The sequence below is a fragment of the Megalobrama amblycephala genome, linkage group LG10 (assembly GCF_018812025.1).
Source record: "Megalobrama amblycephala isolate DHTTF-2021 linkage group LG10, ASM1881202v1, whole genome shotgun sequence".
In the NCBI taxonomy this organism is placed as follows: domain Eukaryota; kingdom Metazoa; phylum Chordata; class Actinopteri; order Cypriniformes; family Xenocyprididae; genus Megalobrama; species Megalobrama amblycephala.
Window position 1 is genome coordinate 36,820,488 of NC_063053.1, and position 22,046 is coordinate 36,842,533.

General features: G+C 44.4%; 1 protein-coding gene across 11 annotated transcripts in view; it reads right to left on the reverse strand.

Moving 5' to 3' along the window:
• The window catches only part of nrxn1b (neurexin 1b), a 132,987-nt gene that overhangs the window by 71,145 nt on the left and 39,796 nt on the right, over window positions 1-22,046 (reverse strand). For all 11 annotated transcript variants that reach the window (XM_048205962.1, XM_048205959.1, XM_048205958.1 and 8 more), the window contains 2 exons: window positions 21,540-21,743; window positions 17,125-17,151 (listed from right to left, as the gene is read on the reverse strand). In XM_048205962.1, coding sequence (XP_048061919.1) covers window positions 17,125-17,151; window positions 21,540-21,743 — 231 coding nt within the window. The remainder of the gene's footprint in view (window positions 1-17,124; window positions 17,152-21,539; window positions 21,744-22,046) is intronic.

Below are 22,046 nucleotides of genomic sequence, written 5' to 3' on the forward strand. Positions count from 1 at the left end.
AAAAGAAGTAAAACGGCACGATTTGCAATCGACGCAGACGAAATGATAATACAAGATTTTGCTTTCCGCACCATATTTAAAGGCCAGCAAAACACTGGATTGATTCTTCGTCCTCCATTGCACCATTGAAAAAAGTCATGTGATCATGGTTGGTGTCCACCTGAGTTGATGTCATTCACCACCGTGGCTTTTTCAATGATGTATGACTCCCATTGACAGGGGTATATCCAATCTGTCCGCTTACATGGAAGACACAAATGCACGTATCTGATTCATATCAGATTTACTTCCACATATGAATCCTGAAACCCATCTGAGAATATCAGAATCCATGTCCCTGCTTTCACGTTCATTGGTCATACCCGATCTGTGCCACATGAGAGGAAAAAAAAAAATAGAATTGGGTCATTATTTATTTAATGAAATATGAGTGACCCCTGCTGGAGTTATGTGTGCACCATTCAACTTTAATTTTAAGGCCACACTCAAACAATGCAATACGTTGATGTGTGCATGTGTGTGGAAGCCCACAGTTTCCGAAGTACAGAGGGAATATTATTTAAAGTTTTCTGTTTCAGGCACTGTATGTTCATTGAGTTATACTGTTTAATGATGCTTCTTAGGCACTTTGCTGCATCTCGTTCCCACCTTTTCAGGGAACAGGGTTACAGTAAAGTAACCCGAGACATTTCCTATCAAAAGCTACTCTCAATGCTGCACTATGCACTGCGGGAACGAGAATACCAACACCGCCGCGCTGAAAAGTGTCTGGACCCCTCAAGGTTGTGTAGTGTGTGCACACAAACACAAGAAAAGTCTCAGACATGAGCTTGGGATGTTGACTCAAGGACGTGTGAGCCCGGAGTAACATGAACATCCAAACTATAAAATCTGATAAATGTGTGTGGAGAGGACCAGCCTGCCACATCACATACTTGCTGCAAGGGGGAGCCTCTTGCTAAAGCCCTGGAAGATGCAACCCCCTGGTGGAATAAGCCCTACAACCTAGAGGTCAAGCTTGACCGTGTGCCTCATAGGCTAGAGCAGCACTTCTCAAAGTCCGGACTCCGGTCCGGATCCGGACCCGGAGGGAATTCAATCCGGACCCGCCTCCATTTCGTATTTCAACAGCAGTAATTGTGTGTAAGGGATTAAAAATCTGGATTTCCTACTTTGATAAACGCATGTCAAAATCATTTGTTTAGTGTTTTATGTCTTTTTGGAGATGGTCCGAAATTAAAGCGAAGGCGAGATATTTAAAGTTTTCCTCCGTGATTCAGTTGCCATGACATCCAGTGAGTGTATACTTTTGATGTAATTGGACACAAGTCACGCGACGCAGCGTTTGAATGGGTGTGGAGCAGTGGTTCTCAACCTTCGGCCCGTCACAAATGTAAATGCGGCCCGCGATATGCCGACCACAATAATAATAATAATAATAAAAAATAGTATACAATTTATTTTTGTTTTAAAATTTAAATTAAAGTGAATTAAATAAATATAAATGAGCTATAATGCTTTATTTGTCATATAAAATAATTTTGGTGAGCATTTATTATTTTCAGACATCAGGCAATGTAGGCTAATGACGCAATCACTCAGTTAACGAAACAAACACAAGTGCGCGCTTAGGAAGAATTCAAACAGTAGCCATTAATTTTGTAAATTTAAGCCTCAAAATGGTCAAATTTGTTATTAAAGGAGAAAAGCTAAATGTGGACGATAAAATGAAGGAACACGTGCATGCAAACATGAAGAATCGCAGCATCAGCAGTAAAGGTAAGAAGAATGGAAGAATCAGTTTGCTGTTAGGCCTAATGAGCGAGATGGGCAGCCTTCCTGTTTGCTTTGTAGTAAAGTACTTGACAAGCAAAACCTACAATTTCAAAAGACTGAACTGTGAATTCGATGTGTTTGTTTGATGTAGCTATTTTAAATCAGTAAAAATAACCGCATCATCGCACCCGCGGCTGGAATGAGCCCAACTCTGCGAGGGATTGCGACATGACAGAATGCTTGACATCGTCAGAGATTGTAATTAGCCTACAGCGCGCTCAGTGTTGTTTGTAAAAAGAGCTGAGTAACATTTGCTTATTAAGGCGTTTATGTGATTGTTTGGTGACTACTGCGATGCTGTTGAAGAGAGTCATACAGTCATACAGAATTAAATAGCAACTTAAAGTGATGTATATACAGTTTGTGTGTTCATTGAGCATTACTGATTATTATTGTAAGGCTAATGTCAGTAAGTTAGTTTTTATTTGTTATTTATTGTGTGCAACATCTTGGTATAATAATAGTATTATCTGCTAATACCATAACATTAAATCTGATTGGTTTGCATTGGTGACGTCATATGTAAATTATATGCGGACCGTGAGACTTGCACTTGGACCATTGTGTGGCCCACTGGGAAAAAAGTTTGAGAACCACTGGGCTAGAGCGATGACATACCTCACCAAATTTAACAATGTTTACTTGGTGGCTGCCACCCCCTGGTTGTGGCCCCCATAGCAGATGAAAAGTTGCTCTGACTTACACCACTGGCTAGTGCGGTGGACTTAAGTCTGAAGAGCACAAACTGGGCACAATTAGTGAAGTTTCTCCTGCACCAGTGTGGTGAACAGGGGGAGGACAGAAGGCTTCAAGAACGACCAAATGCACGGTTGAGAATAGAATTTTAGGAAGATAGTCAGGCTGAGGGTGCGAAATAGCTTTGACCAGACGAGGGGCAAGCAGGATGGCGAAATCGACAGAGCCTGCAAATCCCCAATTCTCTTTAGCAAAATAATGGCCATAAGAAAATCTGTCTTTACAGTCAGAAGCTTGTCAGGCACTGACTCTAGTGGTTCAAAAGGGATCTCGACTAGCGGGAGGCCTCAGCTGCCTCACTCCACGGATGAAGCGGGTGATCAGAGGGTGCTTCCCGACTGGAGCCCCATCAATCAGGGCATGGCAAGCCGATATGGTGGCCAGAAATACCCTGAGAATAGGGGGGCATGTGCCTGCTGATAATTTTTCCTGCAGAAACTACAGCACTGAAACATTCTGGCAGTGAACTGGGTCTACATGATGTGCAGTACACCACCTTTCAAAGACACCCCATTTAAAGGGGTGATGAACTGAGAAATCAAATTTTCCTTGAGCTTTTGACATATAAGAGGTCATCATACTATAAGAGTATCCTGTAAGTTTTTAGAGCTGAAAACTTCCTTATTAGTCCAATATAACCTTAATTGACACCAGACCCAGCAAACGAAAGGATTTTCAAAGTGGGGATCTATGACGTCAAAGGGCAGCAAGCACCGCCTCCGCAGAAGAAGATCAACGCCTACTTCATCCCTGCCTGTTTAGCCCCGCACATGACATGCAATAGAATAGGTAGCCTAAGTAACATAGGCCTGAGTGATGCTAAACCAGATCGAGCTACCAAGCATTAAACATGCCATTGAGGATTACAAAATATTGTGCAGTGCCTAGACTCAACAATAATGCAACAACATGTGAGTAACTGTGTTAATTCTAATGCCTGATCTGATATGTAATGATTCATGTACAGTCAGATGTTCTTTGTCTGTGTGTGTCACTAAATCAAACCAGTGACTAAACGCTCAACTTCACCTCATTTCTCTTAGTAGGAAGAAAATAATCTGTTATTTAACGTGATTAAATTATATAAAGAAAGCTCAAAGAAAGCTCCCTTTGCAATCGCTGGAGCAGCGCACAATGAAACTGTCAATCAAACAGCGCGAGTTTATCGTGACTGACGCGCAAAATGCGTTTGCACTGTTAGTGAAGATGAAAGCATTTGTTAGTGTACAGAAATTGAGTTGCAATGACGAGATCACTGCTTTCATAAGCTCAACATGTCTGTGATCGGCTACAATGTTCATCAATGCAACCGTTCATGCCACGATCTAAATATAATGCCATAGATCTAAATGTAATACAACACTTTTCACGATTAGTTAACTTTGAGAGCTGTAATAAAACAGCGCAGTTCATGACCACTTTAAAGGCATAGATCCTTCTTGTGGAAGGAGCCCTAGCAGTAGCACCCTCAGGGGCCAAACAGAAAGTTTCTAAAGCTCAGGCCAGGGATGAAATGTGTGTCTGAGACAGAAGGTCCCTCCTGTTTGGAATTGCCCAGGACAAGATGTTGAGAAGGGATATTATTTTTGAGAACCAAATTCTGGTTGGAACAATGAGGCGCCATCAATAAGAGGCAAGACCCTTGTTAACGGACTTTGGCCAGAACTCCCAGGAGCAGAGTGATTGGTGGAAACATATACAGGCGCAGCTTGGGCCACGTATGCTCCATGGCATTCAGACCCAGTGGGGGCTGGGTGACTCAGAGAGAAGTGGAGGGGACATTGTTGGGGTGAAGAGGTTCAACTCTGCTTTGTAGTGGTGTAAATCACCCTTAGTGACAGGAACTTGTCCTGGGCTCAAAGCAGAACCTGCTGCACTAGCCTGTTCAGACGGTGCAAACGCATTCCACCTTGGCACTTTATGCCAGCAACTACCATTGTGTTGTCCACCCACACTAGGACATGCCCCTTAACTGCTGGAAGAAGTACTTCAGGGTCAGAAATACAGCCATCAATTCTAGGCAATTGATGTGCCAATCAAGATGACAACCTCTTCAGATCCATTGGGCTGAACAGCCATCTATGACCACACCCCAGTCCATGCAGGAAGCATCTGTCATTAGCATCGACAACAACACATGCCTAAAGTGGGACCCAAGATGAGGAACCGGGGTCTGAGTGACATAGAAAAGGTACAAAGCTTGCAGCGTGTAACCCTTACCATAAGCATGGATTTTAGAAAGGGCATGAAGCACTTGGCATGTGTCCTTACCCTTATTTGCCTCTGGGGATTGGCTTTCATTTGCGGAAGGCCCAAAGGTATCACTGTGGGCACAGCTGCCATGAGACCTAGAATTCTTTGAAAGTGATGGAAATTAATTTCCTGACCTAGCCTAGACCTCACTCAGGTTGTTTAAGATGGACTCAACATGTGCGGGGGACAGCCGTGCCTGCATGGTGACCGAGTCCCATACAACCCCTAAATACATTGTCCTCTGGGCAGGAGAGAGAACTCTTTCTTAGAGTTGAGTCTCAACCCCAGAGATACAAGGTGAGGACAACATCCCGATGTCAAAGCGCAAGCTCTTGAGACTAGGCCACAATCAGCCCATCTATGTAATTTAAAATGCAGATGCCCTGGAGTCGCAACGGCATTCATACATTTTGTCTAAGTGTAGGGTGACTAGGCTAGGCTGAATAGAAGAAACCGATATTGGTATGCTTCACCCCTGAAAGCAAACCTCAGGAACTTCCTGCATTGTGGCAGAATATTTATATGAAAATATGCATTCTTGAGATCAATTGTGACAAACCAATATTTGTGTTGGATCTGAGGCACAATCATCTTGATCGTAAGTAAGCATCTAGATCTTGAATGTTCTTAGAGAATGGTTCAGACCACAGAGATCTAAAATTGGATGCAATCCCCTCATTTTTCTTTGGGAACCAGAAACTACTGACTGTGAAAGCCTGACTCCCTCTCTTTGCCCAGAAGAGTTTGCAGCTCTTGTGACAGCAAATACACCCGCTCCGCTTCATGTAGTGGGGACAGCGCCATTGAAACATGGAGGGCGGTGTGCAAACTGTATTCTGTAACCCCTTTCTACTGTCATTAAGATCCAAGGAGAGATACTTGGCAGTAGTTTCCACACTGCCAACTTCTCTGAAAGGGGCACCAATTTCGTTACCTCGTCTTGTTGGGGGGATGTTAATTTCGATACCTCGTCTTGTTGGGGGGATGTTAAATGTTCTGTGTCCTGGAAGATAGCAGGAAGCAACAGAAAATTCAAAATTTTGCTGTAAACCATTGTCATGAGAAAACCATTGTCACGGAACAGTGTTGTCATGAGGGTGTTGAGAATGAGCTACTTAATAAATTTTAATGCACGCCGTCTCGTACCAGATCAGAACCATTGACCGAAACACCTTCCCTGCCAGCATGGATGTTGTTCTGCACGGCTTGGTGGGGAGTGCTAACTTTTTTAAGTGGTGAAGACCTCCCAGATTGAATCGCAAACCCCATAATCTGAAAATTTGGAGACGAGCGCGAAGCACTTTAATGGAGAACAACTCACAGTGCTCGCACTCACCATGCTGGAACGTATGGGCAGCATGCTCTTCCCCAAAGCACTCAAAGCAGAACTCACATGTATCATCATCAGGGATGGGCAGTGAACATGGCTGCACGCATCTCTTGATTGTTTGCGACATGATGTTCTCTTTTTTTTCTTTCACACTGAAAAATTTCTGCACACTGACAACTGGAACTCTAACTCCTAACAAAGTGGACAGATGGAGAGTGTAGCACACACACACACAAAGCGGTTTCTGAAGACAAATAAACCTGAAGGCGCACCTGTTTCACGTCTATTTTTAGTTTCTCACGAGTAAGCATTCCAATGACGTCATTGTCAGAGGTTTTTTAAGCCAAGATCTTGGCACACATACTTCACAACGAGTCAAACAAAGATGTTTTCCCATAGCGCAGCATTAAAGGTGCCCTAGATTCAAAATTTGAATTTACCTTGGCATAGTTGAATAACAAGAGTTCAGTACATGGAAAAGATATACATTGAGTTTCAAACTCCATTGCTTTCTCTTTCTAATGTAAATCTCATTTGTTTAAAATACTTCCGGAAAACACGCGGATCTCAACATAACACCGACTGTTACATAACAGTCGGGGTGTGCGCCCCAATATTTGCATATGCCAGCCCATGTTCCCAACATTATGAAAGGCATTAGACAAGGGCAGCCAGTAACGTCTGGATCTGCACAGGTGAATCAACAGACTAGGTAAGCAAGCAAGAACAACAGCGAAAATGGCAGATGGAGCAATAATAACTGATATGATCCATGATATCATGATATTTTTAGTGATATTTGTAAATTGTCTATCTAAATGTTTCGTTAGCATGTTGCTAATGTACTGTTAAATGTGGTTAAAGTTACCATCGTTTCTTACTGTATTCAGGGAGACAAGAGCCATCGCTATTTTCATTTTTAAACACTTGCAGTCTGTATAATTCATAAACACAACTTCATTCTTTATAAATCTCTCCAACAGTGTAGCATTAGCCGTTAGCCACAGAGCACAGCCTCAAACTCATAGAAAATCAAATATAAACATCAAAATAAATACTTTACTCACATAATTCGAAGCATGCATACAGCATGCATGACGAACATCTTGTAAAGATCCATTTGAGGGTTATATTAGCTGTGTGAACTTTGTAAATGTGCTGTAATATAATCGAGAGCTCGTGTGGCAGGGAGCACGCAAATTAAAGGGGTGGCGCGCTGAAAAAATCAGTGCATAGTTCATGATGCCCTAAAATAGGCAGTTAAAAAAATTAATTTAAAAAAATCTATGGGGTATTTTGAGCTGAAACTTCACAGACACATTCAGGGGACACCTTAGACTTATATAACATCTTGTGAAAAAGCATTCTTGGGCACCTTTAAGAGTTACTTTTGAGAGGGAACAGGTCTGGTTTAAACTATAAGATGGAAAACTCATGCTGAGAGATAAGCATATATATGTGTGAGGAAATTTGGGCCAGATTTACTAACAGCTTGCGCCAGCGCAAAACCTCTTTTGGCAAAATTAGCACTGAAAAGTAGTGGACTGAGTTGTTTTTGCAGTTTCCTTTTCAGACGCAAAATTTATGGGAGGAGAGTATTTAAATGAATCAAGCAACACGATTTATTAATGTTTGCGCTCTTCAATTTACTGGGATTTGTGCCATTAAAAAAAACATGTCTTAACCCATTTTGTGACATGGCTGCAATTGTTGCTGCTAGGAGGAGACACCGCAGAGAACAGACAGCACGTGGTAGAAGGGAGAAGGGAGAAAATATTTTCCACTTGATAAAATTTCTTTGGAATGCCAGAGGAAGACGTTATCCATATATTACATGTAACAAGTTGCGCCTGTGTTGACCCTGATGAGCATCAGCTCTGTTTATTTGCGACCCAACGCTAATTTGCCCTGCTCTTGGTAGATTGTGTTGGTCATTATGTAAATGATTTGACTGCGTCTGTGTTCTTTAATTTGCACGTCAGCAGTAAATCACACGCAAAACTTGCCACTCCCATTGGCGCATTTGTGGAATTGCGCTTTCATGCTAATTTGCCCTGTTTAGTAAATCTAATTGTGTTTTTTAAACCCATTGTGTTAAAAAAAATAAATTACACTGTGCATGAAAACAGTTCCTAGTCTAGAAACATTCTCTTGCCGTTTACTGTCACTGTCAGGGACCATTTTTCTGATGTAAAGATGGAATTTAAAGACTTTACTTTAAAAAAGTAACATAGTAATACATATATTTTAGTCTTTTCTGTCATGACAACTCTAAGAGTGTTTGACATGGTAATGGATATTACAATGCTCATATGTTTGGTCTTGGCAGAATTGATTGGTTACGTTGCTGCTGCTGTTGGTTATTGCTGATGCTGCTGCAGAGAAAGTACGGGACTTGCTACTGCCAATACATACACAACACATAACTCTGAGCAAGTAAGACATACTGCTGCTGCACAATATAGCTACATGAATCACCCATAGCAGATCTATACAGGTGGAGCTGGGGAAGGTGCTGACCAATTATTTGAAGGTTGAGCAGTCAGTTCATTGGCTACTGATACAGCAGGATCAGTTGTGCCCTATAGAGAATTATGTGATTGCAAGCAGTTAAGGACCTATCAGTCTGCGCCATCTAGATTTTTATGACAGAATTCTGTATTAGTATTGTGTGGCAACTCTGCTTTGCGTCGTGCCTAACAATGGCGTTCAGCTGTTACTGTATTCACAATACAGCACGGCCTCTTGTACCTAATTGCTTTACTTAACCAGCTTGTACTTAAGGTTACAGTTAAATTAGCCCTCACAGATGCCAGCCAAAAAGTTTGGGGGGGGGGGGGGGGTGTCTGGAGGCAGACAGGCATGAAGAAGAACTTGGAGAAGTAAGTCCAGTCCCAGCATATCAATTACCTGGATCTGAATGTGGTGTTATTTCAGATCAGCTGGAACACAAATATGTGCTGATACATTTTGACAATATGTCTGTCATTTTCAACATCAATTACCAGGGTGGCACACGATCGCTGAAGCTCCTTAAAGTTGTGCATGAACTATGGTCATAGGCCTACCTACGTTTTTTTTTTTTTTTTTTGACCTCAGAATTAACCAGGTAGTAATGGTTAACCAAATCTGTAAGAATTTCATGTTGTATTGTTGAGGATACAGTGGAAAGAAAAAGTATGTGAACCACTTGCAGAATCTGTGAAAATGTAAATAATTTTAATAAAATAAGAGAGATCATACAAAATGCATGTTATTTTTGATTTAGTACTGTCCTGAGTAAGATATTTTACATCAAAGTTAATATAAAACTATTAAAAAAGGTCCAAACATTCACTGATGCTCCAGAAGGAAACACGATGCATTAAGAGCTGAGGGATGAAAACTTTTGAATTCAAATATCAAGGAAAATTGTACTTAATTTTTTTCCAGGAAACATGCAAGTATCTTCTGTTGGTTCCGAAGGGCAGTACTAAATGAAAAACAATGATATTTAAACAAAATAAGAAAAATCTTCATCCTGTTCAAAAGTTTTCACCCCCCTTACTGCATCGTGTTTCCTTCTGGAGCATCAGTGAATGTTTGAACCTTTTTTAATAGTTGTGTTTGAGTCCCTCAGTTGTCCTCAGTGTGAAAAGATGAATCTCAAAATCATTCAGTCACTGCTGGAAAGGGTTCAAATATGCAAAAATGCTTGAAAATGGAAGAATCTGCAGGAGCTGGAGGATTTTTCTGAAGAACAGAGCTCAGTTTAACTGCTCACAACAAACAAGAGACTCATGAACAACCATCACAAAACACAAAAACAGTCGTGGATCATCAGGTAACCACACACAGTATTGAGAATCAATAGTTCACATACTTATGAATGGGGTTATTTTAATAAATTCAGCTATTGTTTTGTCTTATGGATTATATGTAACGTACTCGGTTACTAACGTAACCTCGGTTCCCTGAGATACGGAACGAGTACTGCGTATAGGGAAAGGTCTCCTTTTTCCCCGTTACTGAAGCCTTTTTCAATAACGCAGTGTAACTGCATCGTCATTGGTTCACTCATAGACAAGTTGTTAAACCAATGACGGCGCGGCATAGCTGCGCGACCTATGGCGACAGAGCGCGCGAATATTCCCGCCGAAATGGGCGGGGTTTAGGGCTATATAGGTCATTAGGTTTAGGTCATTCGACTGAAGCGACGACACTGAAGCCGCAGCCTCGTGGCACGGCATGTAACGCAGTACTCGTTCCTTATCTCAGGGAACCGAGGTTACGTTAGTAACCGAGTACGTTCCCTTTCGATACTTCACTCGTACTGCGTATGGGGAACGAATTCAACTGCGCCGTGCCACGGCAGGGAACGACTGGATTTGTCTTGGGCACCGTGAGGGAACCAGAGGACAAGTGAGAAGGCCGGAGCCGTCGAACCCTCGTTACACTACAAAAAGGGAGTTAACTCCCAGAGTGGCATGAAGCGGAGCTCGATAGAGGCCGCTGGATCATACCGAGAGGACCCGAGCTTGTAAGGTCGGGACGTCCAAATGATAAAATCTGACAAAAGTGGACGGCGAGGACCAGCTGGCCGCCTCACAGATGTCTTTAATCGAAACTCCACTAGACCAGGCCCAAGAGGAAGCCATTCCTCTAGTAGAGTGAGCTCTAACTCCTATGGGGCAGTCGAGGCCCATAGAGGAGTAACAAAGAGCAATAGCGTCGACTATCCAACGCGAAAGACGTTGCTTTGAGACCGAAGACCCCTTGGTGTGGCCACCAAAGCAGATAAAGAGCTGATCAGATTGCCGAAAAGGCTGTGATCGATCAACGTAGGTCCTTAATGCCCTGACAGGGCAGAGTAGTTCCAACTCTCGCTCGTCCGACGAGGGAGGAAGCGCTGAGAGGGAAATAACCTGTGCTCTGAATGGAGTCGAGAGCACCTTAGGGATGTAGCCATGCCTAGGTTTCAAAACGACTTTGGAGTCGTTGGGCCCGAACTCAAGGCATGCAGGGCTCACGGAGAGGGCCTGCAAGTCACCAACTCGTTTAACCGATGCTAGTGCAAGTAGCAGAGCGGTGTCAGGGGCCTGAGGTCAGCTGAACGCAGTGGCTCAAAGGGAGGCCCTTTAAGAGCTCTGAGGACCAAAGAGAGGTCCCAGGTGGGAACAGTGAGAGGACGAGGAGGATTTAATCGCCTAGAACCTCTCAAGAAACGCACCACGAGGTTGTTTCGTCCCACTGACTGGCCAGCGATAGGAGCGTGAAACGCTGCAATGGCTGCTACGTAAACTTTGAGCGTTGAAGGGGTGCGACCCAGATTCAAACGCTCCTGGAGAAAAGACAGTATCGGAGATACGTCACACTCCATTGGGTCTATGTTGCGTGTAGAACACCAGTCAACAAAGACCGACCATTTCTGGGCGTAGAGGCGTCTCGTGGACGGAGCTCTTGCCTGAGAAATGGTATTCAGCACATCCCCGGGGAGGTTAGCAGGCTCCCGTCGAGGGACCAGAGGTGCAGAGCCCAGAGTTCTGGCTGGGGATGCCAAATCGTCCTGTTCGCCTGAGAGAGGAGGTCCCGTCTCAGGGGGATCGGCCACGGAGCTTTTGTGGAAAGCCTGAACAGCTCTGAGGACCAAACTTGGCTCCTCCAGAGCGGGGCCACCAGGAGGACTCTGTGCTTGTCTTCCCTGATTCGTCTGATGACCTGTGGGATCAGAGCGATCGGGGGAAAAGCGTAAAGGAGGGTGCTGGGCCAGACATGGGCCAGCGCATCTTCCTCCTTTGAGAAATAAATTGGGCAGTGAGAGTTGCCTTCTGAAGCAAAGAGGTCTACCTCTGCCTTTCCGAAGAACTCCCAGATCATGAGAACCGTCTGGGGGTGGAGCATCCACTCGTCTGAGGGGACATTGCTCCGAGATAGCATGTCTGCTCCCAAGTTTGTTTCCCGGGTATGTGAGTCACCCTGAGCGACTGAAACCTCGGTGATGCCCATTCCAGAAGACGCTTCGCCAGAGCGCATAAGCGGCTGGACGAAAGACCGCCCTGGTGATTTATGTATGACACCACTGTCATGCTGTCCGACTGGACTAAGACTGGACTAAGGAACGCATGAAGGGCTTGAATCACTGCCAACATCTCGAGGCAGTTGATGTGCAGATGGCATTCCTCGTGAGACCACGAGCCGAAGGCCGGTCTGCCCTCGCAAAGAGCGCCCCAACCTGTGTTGGACGCATCCGTTGAGAGCACCGTCCTTCTGGACACCGCCTGTAGGGGTACCCCTTGGCTGAACCATACAGGGTTCATCCAGGGTTTCAGAGCTGCCAAACAGGCCTGATTGACCCTGAGACGCAGGCGGCCGTGCCGCCAGGCGTGAGGAGGGACCCGGAACTTCAACCAGTACTGCAGAGGCCGCATCCGAAGAAGGCCGAGCTGCAGAACCGGGGAGGCGGAAGCCATCAGCCCTAGCATTCTCTGGAAAAACTTCAGAGGGAAATAGGCTCTGTTCCTGACCGATGCCGCGAGCTGCTGAATGGCCAGAGCGCGCTCTGGAGATACTACAGCCGTCATACGGACTGAGTCGAAAACTGCACCCAGGAACGTTATACGCTGGCTGGGGAGCAGTGAGCTCTTGGCAAAGTTGACCCTGAGACCCAGGCACTCCAAGTGGCTGAGTAACACGGATCTGTGATGCTCCAGCTCGGCTCGTGACTGGGCTAGGATGAGCCAGTCGTCGAGGTAATTGAGAACCCGGATTCCCATCTGTCTCAGTGGGGAAAGCGCCGCGTTCATGCACTTGGTAAAAGTGCGAGGAGCTAGGGACAGTCCGAATGGAAGGACCGTATATTGGTAAGCCACACCCTCGAACGCGAATCTCAAGAATCGCCTGTGATGGGGGGCTATCTGGATGTGAAAATATGCATCTTTCAGGTCCAGCGAGCAGAACCAGTCCCCGGGGCAAACCTGCGCGAGGATCTGCTTCAGCGTTAGCATCTTGAACTTCCGTCTCATGAGGGAGAGGTTCAAGAGCCTGAGATCTAAGATGGGTCTGAGACCGCCATCTTTTTTGGGAACTAGAAAATAACGGCTGTAGAACCCCGAATTGCTCTCTGAGGGGGAGACTATTTCTATAGCTCCTTTCCTCAGAAGAGACGTGACTTCGGCTCGGAGGACATGAACGTCGTCCGTGTTGATTGAAGTCTGAAGCACCCCGCTGAAGCGTGGGGGCCTTCGGGCGAACTGAAGTGAGTAGCCTCGACTTATGGTTCCCAGAACCCAGCTTGACACTCCGGGGATGGCCCGCCAGGCCTCGGCCCGCGTGACAAGGGGCTGAATGGTATCGGGTGACGGGCCGCCAATCGGGGGCCCATGCACCAGAGAGAGTGGAAGAGGAACATTCGCTTTTTCTTAGAGAAGGTAGAATATTCATAGCGTTCGCCATAAGAATAGCGTTTTGCATGGACGCAGCACTGGGCCCAGTTAGTACAACACTGAACATATCTCCCACGCCTGGAGCTGAACGAGGCGGAGGGGGGTGGAACGAAAGAGCTTTTGGGGTGGTCCGGCCGTGGCGAGACTTTGCCCCATCCTCTTCCTTCCTGAAATATCAGGAGGGCTTAGGAGGCGTCGGGTCCAGCGTAATCTTAGGCCGGGGTCCCTGACGTTGCCTCGGGAAGGAGGAGCGCTTACGATGGCGCTGTTCCTTGGGTGGTGCTGCCTGAGAGGTAGAGGGGGCAGTTTTGTTCTGCTGAGCCGGCGCAGACTTGGGGCGGCTGGAAGCAGACGTGGAGCTAGGGCGTTTAGGCAGGAAGTGTCGCATAGCCTGAGACGACTTTTGTGCTGCAGTAAAATGCTCCGTAAAGCCCTCTACTGCTGGCCCGAAGAGACCAGAAGGAGAGACCGGGGCATCCAAAAAGGCCGTCTTGTCCATCTCCTTAATCTCGGTCAGGTTGAGCCACAAATGGCGCTCAAGCACGACCAGGCTGGCCATGGATCGTCCAATGGCCTGAGCTGTGGCCTTTGTGGCACGCAGGGCTAAGTCAGTGGCGCTGCGGAGGTCACGGAAGGCAGGTGCATCGACGCCGGACTCATCCAGAGAACGGAGGAGCTTCGCTTGAAACACCTGGAGAATAGCCATGGTGTGCAGCGCTGAGGCAGCCTGGCCCGTGGACGTATATGCTCTGCCAGCCAGGGCAGAAGTGGTCCTGCAGGGCTTGGATGGAAGGGCCCTCTTAGTTTTCCAACCCACAGCCGTGGGGGGACAGAGGTGAGCCGCCACCGCTTCGTCCAGGGGCGGTAGATGCTCGTAACCCTTCTCTTCAGAGCCATCCACAGAGGTGAGAGCTGAATAATGCGTAGTACATAGGCGGGCAGAATACGGGGCGCGCCATGACTTCGTCAGCTCGTTGTGAACCTCTGGGAAAAACGGTGCGGCGCGTTGACAAGGGGCCTGGCGGGAACCCGGCAGGAACCACTCATCGAGCCTGCTCCGTGATGGCTCCTCTGGCGGAGCCCATTCCAGGTCCAAAACCTCTACTGCTTTCGAAAGGATGCGGAAGAGCTCGGCATCCATACCCGGCTTGCAGTCAATGGGCTCCAGCGAGGGAAGGCGGGCGGGGTCAGAATCACCGGCCCAACCTTCGGATTCAGAGGCCGCGAGAGACATGACGTCATCAAGCGGCTCGTCCTCAGAACCGCCAAAAGAGATGAGGTCGCTCGCATCTGCCGAGGGACGCAGCTCAGGGCGGGAGAACAGGACGGGGTACTGCTCTCTCGGGGGAGAGGTTGAGGCACGCGGGGAAGCCGGCGTGACGTCATCCAACTCCGTGCGCTGGGCCGCTCTACCCCGCCGTCTCTTCCTAGCCGGCTCGCGGGAGGAAGAAGACGGGAGGGCGCGAGCGGCGAGATCGCCTTCACTGAAGAAGGCGATCCGCGAGCGCAGAGAGGCGAGACTCATGTTCTCACAGTGAGAACACGAGGTCCCGGTGAGCGCGGCCTCTGCATGGGGTCTGCCCAGGCAGCCGACGCACTCACCGTGACCGTCGTCGTCATGCAGAGGGGCTCTGCATGTGCCACACGAGTGGCGTGGCATTTGTAACAACGCCGCCGCCGTGAAAACGGCGTTTGAGGGGCTCTTTTAGAGCGGCGAGGGCCGCTAGAGCAGTGAAAACCGCTGTTAGAAAGCTCTTTTAGAGCGGCAATAAACCGTGGGAAAATCGCTCTTTTAGGCGCGCCGGATGGCGGCAGGAGACGGGCTGGCAGGCGGCCGGAAGCGGGAAGTGGGCGGCTCGAGACGGCACTCGAGGCGGCAGTCGACGAGGGCGCCGGCGCTTCTTCCTCGGCGAGCTCAGCAGTCCGCTGCGGGAGCCTCTTCGACGGCGGCAAGAGCTTCTTTCCAGGCGAGCTTCTTCCAGGCAGCAAAGGCTTCAGCCGGAGATCAGCGAGGAGCGATGTGAAGTCGTCGCTGAAGGAGAGAGAACTGAAATCCTATGGCGAAACGCCCGCTTATATAGCCCTAAACCCCGCCCATTTCGGCGGGAATATTTGCGCGCTCTGTCGCCATAGGTCGCGCAGCTATGCCGCGCCGTCATTGATTCAACAACTTGTCTATGAGTGAACCAATGACGATGCAGTTACACTGCGTTATTGAAAAAGGCTTCAGTAACGGGGAAAAAGGAGACCTTTCCCCATACGCAGTACGAGTGAAGTATCGAAAGGGAAACATCTTTTATGTAAAACATCTTACTCAGGACAGTACTTAATAAAAAAAAAATAACATGCATTTTTGTTAAAATTATTCACATTTTCACAGATTCTGCAAGTGTTTTTTCTTGCCACTGTATGTAGATGTGGATTAGGCGTTTTGTCACATGATTGAACCAGCCTTGTTAAAGCAACACAAAACCTTTCATATCCCAAGGTCAAAACTCTTTTGGCCCTTTGTGTTGGTGCAAACCAACTCGGCTAATAAGAGAGTGATAAAATTGTCGATTGACGTGAGGGGAGGATGATAACAGAGTTACACCCCAAACTAAAGATGATATCTGACTGATGAAAACACAGTTGAAGTATGGTCAATCAGAAAGGCTTAAAAACCCATGAAACAAACAAATTACAAAGCCTACTCATCACTCAATTCATTGGCTTCCCAAGACGTGACTCCAGACTCGACCAGATCCCCGTGAATTCAACAAAAACCGGAAATTCCTGTCCTGAAAATGTACACACCAGGGAATCCCCATTTAAGAAACATGTGGGTTAAATTCATGATTGATGGTTCAATCAGGGGGATTTCATTCACTTTCTATTTCAAAACCATTCTTTATTTACCAACCTGTGTATGTCTATAGCCCTATTCAGATGGTAATTGTATTTTCAACATTTAAGAGGCAGAAACAAGCAATAAAAGCATTGCTGATGCACATGTAAAATGACCCGATCATCAAACATTAAACAGCATATAAATCAAAACTGCCTAACATTACTAAATGAAATGTTGTTGAACCCAGGATGAGGGATACGACTGTGAAGCTTTGGGGGTTTTGATGGACTCATTCTTCTCAGCTTTTTGTTCAAAGTGTTTTTAAGTGTTGATAAAAAAAAGAATGCATGAAGCTAGAATAAACTGTTTTTTTTAAGCAGAGGCTCTGTTCTTTCTTTTGATATATTGTATTTTGGGATATTCATACAAGAAAATATTCCAGGTGCCATTTTTGTGAAAATGATAAAAAACAAATGCTGGCAGTAATTTAAAAAACACTGGCGAGGAAAGAGTTAAAGATAATGCTGCAATTGACACAATAATAGATGTTCTAAACATAAGTCATTTGTCATGTCAAGCATTAGTTAGTCAAACATTAAGCTAGAAAACATCTTTCACTAGGAATCTCCCATTGCGCAAGTTAAAAAAAAAATTCTCTGGTAAATGGAAGATATGAAAGAAGAGAAAGTGTCACTTACTCGTGGTACAGTTTATCCTCTCACAGTCTAGATGGGGAAGAATAAATGACATGTAAATTCTGCCTTCAAAGTAACATCTGCAGACACTGAAGCACATAACCCACTTCTCTGGGGACAGACACAAGAATACCAATGACCTTGATGCTCACGCATGCCATTCACCCTTGTTCATTTCAGAAATTATATATGTACAGAATTTTACTGCTAATGGAAATGTATTTGACTATGAATGGAAATGCAATTGCAATCTTACATTTTTTCCCCCTATGGCATTTCTTAGCTGTAATGTGTGTAATTTTACTGTGGTTCTTAAAAACACACGTGGCATGTTTTATAGAGCATCATACCATTGGTCAGGCTGTGACAACTGGATGGTAAACTGCTTGCCAGGGCTAAAATAGTACATTGGATTGTGGCTTTTTGGACTGAAATAAAGATCAGATAAATGTTTATTGATTTCCCTGAATAAAAGGTCAGGAGGAATGTTTCTTAAATTTCCACTGAAATCAGTATGTCTGTTTTTAGGAAGTGATTTAATGAGATATGAAGTTCACCAGAAGCAGGTCTCAGCCTGTAGTGTACCATCAACCTCAGCAGAGAAGTGGCTGCACACAGTCAAAGACCAGAGCTGGCTCATCATGTCAGGAAATGCTCTAAACTGACATTGTAAAATCATTGAATCATTTAATTTAATACTCAAACTCAATTCATTGTAGACTCTGTTTAAATATCAGGGAGAGTTCACACAAATTCTCTCATCATTTACTTACCCTCATGCCATCCCCTTTATACAGTGCTGGGGTCTCATTTCTAAAGCGTGCGTACGCACAAAACGGGGCTGGAAACGTGCGCACGCCAGTTCCCACGCAAAGGTTGTGATCTATAAAAATAAACTTGACGGGAGAATGTGCGCACCTTTAAGTAAACTTTGAGCCGTGCGTATGAACATTTTGGAGACAGAGCAGTTTGGCGACACTGATGGTGAGCTGAGGGACTGACGGCAGATGAAGGAAAACCACTTTAAATCCTCATTCTGAGTCATAATCATAAATACAGTTCATGTCCACAATAACAGTTTAAATGAAATAAAAGCATTATTTAAAATCGCGTGGAAACACGTTTTCATTTGATAAACATTTACATTAATATTACACTTCACTATTGCCGATAAGCACTGAAATTACATTACGCAGAAGTTAAACAAAAGTGATATGAATTCAGATAGTAGATGTGCTACTTTCGATCACTTTTCCTGTGACACACTGTTTTAATGACAGCGAGGAGCGCTGGGAGCACAATAATTCCTCTTTAAACTAAACTGCAGATGGTATGACAAAATATTTTAGCGAGAACGATGATCAATGCACACTTAACTTCGATATAATGGAAGACACTGCTGGTCGAACGGTCCGTTGTCCAGTTTGAATAGGTCCAATAAGGTGTTGATGTCGTGTGAAGGATCTTCAAACAATTACCATTTGAAGGATATAATATGAGGAAAACGGTAAGATTTGCATGTTTTCTTTTTAAAATACTTTGTCAGTGACGCACCGAGACAGACGACTGCAATAAATAAGTAGGCCTATCTGTTTCCACTAAAAATAGCCTATAAACTTCCTAAAAGATGTGTTCACCTTATCAGCAAAACTATATAAATTTGATTTGAATTGTTTAAAACTATTAAAATACTATTTGGCCAGTGGAAATGAATGAATCAGCTCTATTCTAAAACCTTTATCTTAAGTATTTTATATAATTTTGTTTTTATTGATATTTTGATATATTTATTCTAAAACATTAAGAGGATATTGGATGATCTTTATCAATATAATGTGTGGCACAAATTGCATTTATAATCCATATCTAATATTTTCCATTGTCTTGTACCTTTGATGGCGTGGTGTCACGTGGATGGGAATATGTATGGAAATGATATGCAGATGAGGTTATGCATAGTAAAACTAGGCGTCGTAAGCTCCATATATGGTGATTTCCGGGAGGAGACACGGTGGAGATGCACGTACGCACAATCTTCCGCTGACTGGGATTTATAAAAGGATTTGTGCGCAGGTTCTGGCGTACGCATGGTTTTATGAATCTGATTTTTTTTTTGGGTGTACGCAAAATCTAGCTTTTGCGTGTACGTACACTTTTAGGATGAAATCTACGCAAAGTTTTATAAATGAGACCCCTGGTCAGTATTAGTATTGGCTCCCTTGGTAAAAGTTCAGGAGAGTGTATCAACATGGAGCTGGGAATACAATCACGTGGTTCTGATGATGCGCAAAATTGAGCTGGAGGGCAGGAAGTAAAGAAACAGAATGGAAGACATAGAGGAAAGTCCGTATTGTAGCGGTTTAGACACTATTTCAAAAGAGAGATACAGTATAAACAAAAAATCTCTACATACAGAATGTTATGAAGACGATTTTTCTACTGAATTGAAAGACTTGCCTGCCATCGAGGCAGTGGATATAAGAGAATGTGAAGCTGCCGTCATGCTATGTTGAGTTCTAGTCTGGTTTGTTGTGATGAAAAATGTCGCCATTGTAGGTCATTCATGCTGAATCGAGAATTGCAATAGGAACTCAAATCATTGTTCAGGTAAAAAACTGGATGGTGTAAAAATACTAAGGGAAGCAGGTTGAGGAGGTGAGGGGAAGACGCCGTATAGCAAATCTAATAATTTCACTGATTGAACCTACTCCCTGTCACTCAATAAAATAATCACATTGTTGAGTGTTTTTTAAAGTTTTGTATTCTGTTTTGGTTTAATAATTAACATTACATTTGCGAGTATGACTCACACTCAGCTTGTGAATGAGCATAACTTGCACGCGCAGCCACTTCAAAACTGTCCACAAGCTTCTATGGGTTTGATTTTGGTTGTCATTTGTTGAAATAGAAAAAAATACAGTGTGCCAGTGTCTGTCCACTGAATGTGACCCTCCGATTCTCCTCCGTGTTCATATGGGAAAGTGAATATTTACAAAGACAACATTTAAACTACAGTTACATTTACACCCTTCCAGCAAAGAAATGGATCGATTTCTGTCAGCTTGCTGAGCATATTTTTTTATTTGGACATTTTCTACCATTTGATGGCTGAAGCAGCAGCACGTGACACTGTTTCCATGGTAACCAGATCAACATTGTGAACAGAATTCTACAAAAACTTGAACCAAATGATCATGCAATGGGATAAAATAGCTTCTCTTCCCTGCAAACGATAGCATGAAGAATCAGCAGACGCAAAACGCTATTGAAGGCACCAACTTTTAACATTAAAAAACAAGTTACATAAACGATAAAAGCTCCTTTTGGTTTCTCGGTTTGATCGATTTGAGCAACCATAAACGATGCAAAACATACGAATTTTGAGTTTGTGATAGCGATTCCTAAAATAAGAATTTTCAAAAGGCCACTTCCTGCCCTCAAGCCGCAGCAATGACGTCACGTGCAAACAACTATTTGAAGGATCTGGAGAGGTTCTGCATGGAGGAACAATCACTGATCTCTTGTCAGTTGTTCTCCAAACTCATCAGACGTTATACGAGCTAATCTGAGCTGTTATTTTGGTAAAAGGCGGTTGCAGAAAGTATGAAATAAAAGGGTGCCATTAATTGTGGGCAATGTGTATTAGAGAAAAACATTTATTTAATAATGTGATTTCCCCATTTTTAATTGTTTTTCTTCAATGAGAGGTTAGATTTTTGAGATGTTTTGTTTTTTTAAATAAAAGGTCAAAAGGATTAACAATGCAGATTTACTTTCACAGGCTTCTTTGTTCATATTTACCAAGGGTGCCAATAATTCTGACCAGGGCTGTATATCTTGAAATTCTGACCTTTTCTTCCACAGAATTGTGAGATATAAACTCTGAATTTGCAAGAAAGAAAGTCAGAATTGTGAGACAAAAATGGAGAGAAAAGATTGTAAACATGATCTAATAACTGGCTCAGTTATGGCCTAATAACTGACACCTCAGTACAGAACTATGAACACAAACAGTCATGTAGGTCACAGCATAGGTTTAAATCAGCCTTTAGACATGGCTAAATCATGTGGATAACTTTTGATTTCTAAAGTGCACAGCATTCCCCTGTGTATATATTACTCAAAGTAAGGAATAAGGGCATGGAGTCTTCATGCTCTGAGAAACGGGTGGTTTTCTGATTGGAAAGGCAAAATAGAGGGCTGCTATTCAACACAGAGCATTCTCCTTTAACACCGAGCACAGCTGAGGTGTTTGAGTGTGTACAGAGCTGCAGACTCTGAGCATTGAAGGACTCTGAGCATGTCCACCGTAAAAGACAACAGTGTGTGTGTGGTTGTGATTCTGCATGTCATGTGTGTGCAACAGTTTGTGTGTATTTGGTCACAGTTGTGTGATAGGATGCGTTTAGCATTGATACCTAGATTAACCGTGAGCCGGACACGACTCGTCTCCAGCTCCAGACGCAGGGTGTCGGCAGAGTCTCGAGAAGTGGTTGCCATGAGAACACCATATGCCCGCTGGGATCGGAAGCGTAGTGACACATCTTCAGCCTCTGTATGCATAGCTACAGATAACTGGACCTTCATGAACTTACTGCCATCGTAACTGAGGATGGTGGCATCTGTGGATGAGAAGCAATTGATCATAAGTAGTTTTCAGGACATATGTCTCTAAAGTATTTCCTACTGAAGAGGTCCGTAATGTTTATCATCAATTCACAACAATATAGAAATTGCCTGCATTTACACAGTGCTGACATATTGCCAGAAATATTGGTAACACTTTGCAATAAGGTCTCATTTGTTAACATTATTTAATTCAAACTATTTTTACAGCATTTATTAGTTTTGTACATGTTAGTCAATAAAACGTTCATGTTCATGACAGTTCACAGTGCATTAACTAATGTTAACAGATAAAACTT